Here is an 8,288-nt window from a genome sequence, read left to right as displayed (position 1 = left end):
ATTAATTATTTGGTTGATAATTCAATGAACAAATGTAGTAAAAGTAGTTGAGTGCACGTTGGGGGACTATAATTTTGCATTTATTATATAGTTTTGGAAAATTCTAAATGCATTTCTTAAAAAAGATACACCGAAGTATCTCTATTTGTTTTGGTATTCAAAATCATTTTTTAGTTAAATTTTTTTATCATGATCATGTAAGTTATAATTATTTAATATATACTACAAAATTTTAAGAAATTTAAAAAAATTTAACATGCCGAAAATAGGGTTCAAACATTATGTTGCACGCGTGTGAAATAAACTGTTTGAACACTGACTTTTATATTGTAAATTATTTTAAATTTCTCATTTGTAGAATATTTTAAATAACTATAATATAGAAAAAAAAATTCAACTAACTTAAATTAATAAATTTGTAACTAACTTAAACTTAAAGTGTTTGGTAATCTTTGAGTATACGCATTCGGTTGACAGTTTGGTGAAACTATATATCATTAGATCTAATTGTATTTGGTTCTAAATTATTATCACGGTAAAATCTTGTTTTTTTGTATGTTAAGAAATTGATACTTAACCATGTCTCACCATCCCAAATATTATATAGGTTAATTAAGATTTTTATTCTTCGAATTTTAATATGTACATGCTACTTGAACTTTTAAAATTGTTAAAAATTTTTCCTGAATTATTGAGATTATTAAATTTAAAATTTTTGTCCAATTTTAGTAAAAAAAAAATCTAACATGAATAAAAGTTTATGGGACATGATTTGATAGATATTAAAATTTAGGGGCATGATTTAGTACATGGATAATCACTGAATTAGTAAAATTGAATGAAATTAGATAAAAATTCTTAAATCTAACAGTTTCAATAGTTCAGGAAAAAAATTTAACGACTAGAAAAATTTAAGAGCATAATTTAATACATGTCAAAATTCAGAAGACAAAAAATCTTAATTAACCTATTATTATATATGCCCTTGAACTATTTTAGACTTATTAAATTGTGCTCTCAAAATTTAAATAAATGAACACAATTTGGTAGTTGTCATGATTCAATTAGACTTTAAAATAACATAAAAAATTCAAGACACAATAAAATAGTAATTATATATAATTCGAGAACAAAGTCCTATTTATTCATTTATATATATATATATAAATATATATATATATATATATATTTCGTCAATGCATGTTTCTAAAAAGAATCTATTATTGCACTCTTTATTTATTTTGGTACTCAAAAGAAGTTTTTAGTCTAATTTGTTTCATAGTTTTGTACGTTATAGTTATTTAAGATATTTTACAAAATTTTAAGAAATTCGGAATAATTTACCATAAATGTGTTCAAACAATCTATTTCACATACATATAAAATAAAATAGTTACACATACAAAATGTTGTTTGAACCTTATTTTTAACGTATTAAATTTGTTCAAAAATCTCAAAATTTTATAAAAATATCTTAAATAATTATAATGTACACGACCATAAAAAGAATTAGACTAAAATCTTCTTGCGGATACCAAAATAAATAAAATTGTATCAATATATTTTTTTTTAAGAAGAGAAATCGTAAAATTTTTCATATATATTAAAAAATTAAAAAGAGAGTTGGGGAAGAAAAAAAAAGTCAATTATCACTCCTCACACTAACTTAGTTAATTACTATAAAAATGTTTTGTAATTAATTAATTGATTTATATATTATTAAGTGGTTTACTTCTTTAAATAATCCACAATCAATTAACAAAGAAAAAAGAAAACCAACAACCAATTAAACAAAGTCTTCATGCAATTTTTAAATCAAGTATCAAAATATTAGGTTTTAATAAGATTAAAAACAAATTTTTGTATCTACTTTTGACTATTAATTTACTTATATATAAGTTACATTTTGAAAAATATAACAGAAAAGTACATATATTATTATATTGCTGTTTTTCTTTTCTTATGCTTATGTATAAAAACTTTTAATAAATCACCTATTATTTTATATGAAAAATTCATTGTTTTAGTAACATTTCTAAGTTTTATTTATTTTTAGGATAACATTTTAAAGTTTGATATATGTTGACCGAGATTTTCGGCAACTAATAAAATATTATAAAATTATTGAGCTGTAAGAAAGTGAGAGAATGATTTTTACGTGGTTGGGGCGTTAATGAGCCTTAGTCCACGAGTCTTTGTTATTTATGGATGAATTTAATGCAGATATTATACTTGGGAGAATTTCACCCTTATAAATACAGAGAATGTTCTTGGTGAGTATTTACTCTGCTTGCTCATATGCAGCCCAAGGTTCTTCCTCCCATTTAATGAGCTTTGAGGGGGGTATTTATAGTGTTTTTTGGTGGGGTAATCCCTAGAATTGTCCTTACAAGTGTATCTGTAAGTATCCATAAAGTTGGGTATTCCCAATGAATATACCATGGGTAATGCATGGTCAAATCCTTAGGTGCTGTAGGGTTTTTATGTGGAATGTCCTTATTGCCTTTTGATTGACGTGACTCTTCACAGTGTAGCCGTCGCTAGACTTAAATGATCATTACTGTGGCGCTGCTGGTTGGAGGTTGTGCCGTCAGACTTTATTGCGTGTAGCAGTCCCAACACGCTTCCTCCCATGCGGCATTTAATGCGACTTGATTGCTCAGGAGAAACCTGACACCTCGCGGAGATGCCTTAGCGTTATGTGAGCTTTCGGGAGCATCTTGAGTTCCATGTGCCGTCTCCGGGACCTACGTCCGGGACGCTATATTATGGCCTAAAGACTTAGCAAATATTGTGAATTGCTTGATCCACGTGTCCCTGTCTGATTGGTCCACATATATTGGGCAAAATTAGGTGCAACAATATACATGCATAAACCTAACATTCTCACTAATAATATTTTGTTATTAAAATATTTTCTATGTGAAGGTCAAATTTTAAAATTAGTTCAGATTTTAAGAGATGGAAAGTAGGACTGGTTCTCAGACTATATGGTCATGGCCAGGGTCGTCTTAAATATTTTAGATGCCCTGTTCTAACTTTAAAAATTAAACCTTTATAAAAAAAGTATAATTTATAAAATAAAATATTTTTAAATATTATCATACGGTTACATATTTTACAAAATACTAAAAACTCCAATTCTTTTGTTAAAATTGTTATTGATTCCAATACAACAAAAAAATAATAGAAAAAATAATATAAAATGTTTGAAAAAAAATAATAAGTAACAATTTTTTTTCATTTAAAACAGTAATAGAATTAAAAAAAGGGCTTTGGAAATTGGGATGGAAGTCTCCAATGACAAGTTGTTAGCCCCTTGAAAAGTTGGATTCATTAATAAAAATAAAAGGCATTAAAAAAAATATATTGGACCATTTATTTTTTTGGGGCCTGTGCAGTAGCCCAACTTGCACACCATAAGGGTCGGCCCTGGTCATGGCTATTTAAATTTTGGGGCCAACATCACTGTTTGGGGACTTTGGGCAAAAAATTAAAATTGGGCATTTTATTTAAAAAAAATATATATATATATATATATCAATCAATACTTCATAAATATTAAAATATACAAAAATTTTACAATCATGTGTATTGGGACCGTAAAATTTTATGATTTTTTTTTTTGTAAATGCTAAGTGCATATTTGCTCTTATGAATATTTATTATGTATACTATATATTATCAAAAAAATATTTATACTATATATGATGATAAAAAGATGGGTCTTTTAATGTAGGGGCCTTGTGCAATGGTCGAAGCTATTATATGCTTGGGCCAACCTTGGTAATGTGTCATACACCCCAACCAACTAAGTTATGAATATTTATTGTTCACAATACACTTAATTTACTTAAATAAAAGCCTAATGAGGTCTTTTATTTTTTATTTGAGCCCTAGGCACGGGCCTGACCCGCCTATGCCTAGGGTCGACCCCCAAAAAGTTTCCAAGTTTCAACGGCAAGTCCTTGCAACATCAATGGCAGTGGTGGTTAGGGGTGTTCATCTAATTTAATCCATACTATTTTACTCATAGTGCATCCGATCCGCACTAAGTGCAAATTTTAATCCAATCCAATCTATTATGGAAAATTCGGAATGAAGTCTTTAGGTTTCGATGATGAACTCCTTGGTGTATAGGATTAAACAAGATATGAAATATAAGATTTCAATTATTTTGCCTAAAGAAATGAAGCAATTAGACATAGATTGGTTTAGCAATAAAATATAGCTTTGTATAAAATTTGATATTAGGCATTTTTTGGGTGTTGTTAGGATGTAAATGTGGGAGTTGAAATAATTAGCTTTATTATTAGCCATATTTATGTGGGTGTTTATTGAACTACATTCAATATTTTTAGGCTTATTCAGAGTTGATCTTATTATATATTGAATATTAGATTTTACCATTTATCTAATTCATTTCAGTCATCTAATCGATTCAATTCATTCTATTGGATGTATTTCATGTATATCTATTAGATTAATTCCAATTTATCTAATATTTTAAACATAGTATTTTTTGGATCAGATTATTAAATGTGCACCCCTACTTGTAATGGATTATCTCTTCTTAGTCAGAGATGTGATTGGCTGAAAAATATTGTGAGTTTGTATTTTGTGTGCCCATATCATTACTTACACTGTAATGTGTAATATTTCTATATTAGATATAGTATAAGAATATTTGATGTCTCTATCTCTATATTAGTTTTAAGTTAACCAAGTTTGGCACTTACAAGTCCTTGAAGAGAACCCATGACCCCAACAACAGTCACAAGAAAGCAAACAAAGCTAATTATCCTAAGAACAATCCATTGTCTTGTCCAAGCTTCAATTTTGTTTTTTACAAAGTACATTTCAACTGGGAAATGTATAATCATTGGCCAAAATCCCATGGCACCTAACACTCCCAAAACTTGGTTGAAATAAGGAAACAACATTGCGATTCCTGTGGTCGACACTACATAAGCTGTTCGGAAACATAGTCTCATTGGATTTAGTTGAACGAGCGGCAGTAATGGCAGTTTCAAAGTGTAGAAATTCTTCACAAATTCATTGTTCGAGTAGTTCTTGCTGAGCCATTTTTCGCTAACTGCAAATATTGGTTGACTGAACATCTGAAAGCGAAAAAAATAACACCCGAATTACTTTAGAGAATAGGAATGTTTGCCAAACTATATTTAAGATCAGAAACTATAATAATTACCATGTAAGTACCTAAGAGGGATTATAATCCAAATCCCAAAAGTTACAATTGAAAAAGAATCTGTTTTTGCAGTTGGGTAGGTAATTCTGTTATGAACCTTTACTCAGAAAGGTAACTACAGTAATTACTATGTAAAAGTATTGAGTCATATATAAAAACATGAGTTGCTTCACTCATACCAATCGATTTTGAAATAAAACTTTATAATTCTTGTCAGTGAATAAGAAATAGGTAAACAACATACAATATTTCGGGACCAGAAAACTACAACATTACTATATAAGACTACTTGTATTATTTCTTTTAAACCAAGCTCTACCTTTAACCTTATAATATTTCAACTCACAATTGCCATGTAGGTACCCTTTTGGACTCAAACCTCACACCTTATGGAAGGGTGAAGATCAATCCTTTTGTCAATTAGATACAAAAGAAGAATTTTGTTACCTGATATCCTCCCACTAAGTGAAGAACAATGCAAGCATTAGCGAAACCTATGAGCCAATAAGGCTCAAAAAACTCGAATCCTGATAAGAGGTTCCCCGGCGTGTCATTTCCAAACGCTGCATATCCAAAGCAACCACAACATAGATAGAACAAGGTCGTCAAGAAGACCGAAATCATCGTAGCCTTCTTCATGGTCTGGTTTTCTGCTGGAGGTGACTTCAATGTATCCTTCATATTCATTCATTACAAAACCATATTCAAAAATTTAGCGGTATGTTTGGTTGGGCAGAATGAAAATACAAGAATAAGAATGGAATGAAAAAAAATTATTAAATTTTTGTCATTTTGCATTGGAATGGTCTTTCTTTTCATTTTAAATTGGAATAATCATTCCACTGAATTAGTAGAAAAGTCATTCACTCTAATACTTTAAAATGCAACCAAATAAAAGAATGGAATCAAAATTAATTCCTTTCTTTTCCATTTGATTACTTCCAACCGAACGCAACCTTAGAAAGATTTCTAAGACCCTTTTGTTTATCTTTTTATGCTTTAGATTAAGATTAAACATCAAACCTGAATCTCAAGAAGAATAACCGAGTATGGATAGGCGAAAGCGATATCCCCAAGTGCTTGGAAGACTGACCATAATTTGTTAGCGATATTTGAGGCTGGAACTCCTGTTATGCTCCCTTGAATTGTACCATTCTCTGCAATTACCAATTAAGTCACCGAACAACAAGTTTCGAATTCTTGAAGTTCATGCAACTAGCTTAAAAACTACTCATTGGCTTACCTATGACTTTAGCGAAACCAAGTCCGAATCCAATGAAGCTGTAGATGAAAGACATAACTGCAGCCATAACAGAAAGCCATGTCATGTTATGAAAATCTGGTATCTGAGACATTACAATCTGAATAGCTCCAAATACAAGCATGTGCTGAACATCTCCATATGAACATGTAGCTTCATGCCCCTTTTCGTGGTAGCAGTTTGATCTCTGGATCGCTCTGCATTAGAACGGAGCAAATGTTGAAAATCAAAGACAATAACATTTGTATAAAAGCCATTCAGGCTTGGTTTAACAAGTTTGTTGTAAGAATCCAATAACTTATTAAAGTTCAAAAATTTGTTTATTGCTGATATAACAATAAACACAAAGCCATTCAAGCATGAATTGCTGATGTGATTTCTTAAGTATCCATTCAAATAATAACTAATTAAACTGAGTGACATGATTGTGTATTGTGTTGAAATGTGGTCCAATCACTTGAACACATTACCATTATAATATCAAGCTTGAATAATAAGATAAGTACTAGTCATCAATGGCATTTTTAAGTTCTAAACTTCTAATACTACAATTTCTGCTGCAACACATTCTTGTATTATCTTGTTAAGACTAGTTCTTGTTGGTGATAGACCACACACTAGAAAAGTTTTTGGTAATGTGTAAATAGAGTAATCTGCGGCCTAAATATCTAAGTTTAACTCTCGGTTGCAGATAAAAATCTAAGTTTAATTTTTGAGAGTATATTTCTGAAACTTACGTAAGTACCTGACCGTTAAGTGTCGAGTCATTATCCCTGTGGTCATTAACTTGGCACTTAACGATTAGGTACCTATTAATTATTTGCAATCAGGAATTAAATTTAGTTATTTATGCCACAAATTACTAGTATAAATATGACTCTTCTTTGTAAATAACATATTAACATGTATTTGGGGTCTAGTCTGGTCTGGGCTGGTCTCATTGTTCCATAACCAATCTCATATACAATAGCATCCATACAAACCTGATGCTGGTGGCAGCTGTAATGGTATAAGCAATCCCACATCCATACAAGCCTTGGTGCAAAAACACTCCACACACATATTGGGATTTTTCCCCTAAAAAAATTCAATGAAACTAAGTGAAACCCATATCATAAAATCAAATGACAATGAGTAAAAATTCAAACTTTAATTCAAAACAAGTGGTAATCTCACTCACCTAAGTATAACCTAACAGCTTCTATATATGAAGAACAACGATATTGGTCAAAACCCAAATGAGGATTTGAGTATCTGTAACAATCAGATAAAAGATTTGCTGAAACAATGGTGATTAGAGCAAAGATTAAGATTAAGAAAGGCCCTGCAATCCAACCCAATTGAGCTATACTCCATGAGAGTGATAATACTCCAGCTCCAATAACCCCTGTTATGATATGAGCCACAGCAGTCCATGTAGTCCCTTATTCACAATAAAAATCAAAACTTTAGAAGAATTAGATGACAAGAATAAAAATGAGATTTTTATGTTACCATTTCTGATTGTAGGGTGGTTTGATTCAGATTCAGATACAGATTCATTGTCAAATGAAGAAAATGTTTTTACAAATGGTGATAGCTCTTCTTCTTCTTCTTCTTCAACACCCATTTCTCTCTCTTTCTTGTTTTTAATAGAAATTCATTACAGAGAAGAGAGATCTGTATGAAGTTTTAAGTATGAAGTTGTTGACCTTTGACTCTTCTGAGGTTTTTTCATATGTTTCTAACGACAAAAACGTATTTTTTTGTTTCATATTCTTTCTTGTAGTTTTAAACTGTCGTTTATGATTTTATTGTCGTTTTCTATATATTAATGTC

The 8,288-nt window shown here is 30.1% G+C and overlaps 1 protein-coding gene across 2 annotated transcripts; it reads right to left on the bottom strand.

Annotated features, from left to right (window-relative positions):
* Window positions 1-4,673: 4,673 nt before the first annotated feature.
* Window positions 4,674-8,209, bottom strand: LOC115725685 (probable amino acid permease 7). 2 transcript variants are annotated; one of them, XM_030655273.2, is made up of 7 exons: window positions 7,965-8,209; window positions 7,651-7,893; window positions 7,454-7,547; window positions 6,453-6,667; window positions 6,233-6,366; window positions 5,657-5,884; window positions 4,674-5,120 (listed from the first exon to the last, which is right to left on the bottom strand). In XM_030655273.2, exons 1-7 carry the CDS (start codon window positions 8,077-8,079, stop codon window positions 4,719-4,721), a joined length of 1,431 nt encoding a protein of 476 aa, XP_030511133.2. In that variant the 5' UTR covers window positions 8,080-8,209; the 3' UTR covers window positions 4,674-4,718. The 2 variants fall into 2 exon arrangements, with proteins under 2 accessions (XP_030511133.2, XP_060972727.1); XM_061116744.1 differs by having other exon boundaries at window positions 7,651-7,857; window positions 7,965-8,191.
* Between the last annotated feature and the right edge of the window lie 79 nt (window positions 8,210-8,288).

The sequence above is a fragment of the Cannabis sativa genome, chromosome 6, assembly GCF_029168945.1.
Source record: "Cannabis sativa cultivar Pink pepper isolate KNU-18-1 chromosome 6, ASM2916894v1, whole genome shotgun sequence".
NCBI classification, from domain to species: domain Eukaryota; kingdom Viridiplantae; phylum Streptophyta; class Magnoliopsida; order Rosales; family Cannabaceae; genus Cannabis; species Cannabis sativa.
This window is presented reverse-complemented; position numbering and strand designations above follow the sequence as displayed.

What these genes read in the sequence shown, in the direction of transcription:
- LOC115725685 (XM_030655273.2), bottom strand. Translation starts at nt 8,079, where the DNA reads ATGGGTGTTGAAGAAGAAGAAGAAGAAGAGCTATCACCATTTGTAAAA. An exon ending in CCACCCTACAATCAGAAATG is followed by an intron (nt 7,894 to 7,964) that starts GTAACATAAAAA and finishes ATTGTGAATAAG; the next exon opens with GGACTACATGGACTGCTGTG. An exon ending in ACAGCTGCCACCAGCATCAG is followed by an intron (nt 6,668 to 7,453) that starts GTTTGTATGGAT and finishes GTTCTAATGCAG; the next exon opens with AGCGATCCAGAGATCAAACT.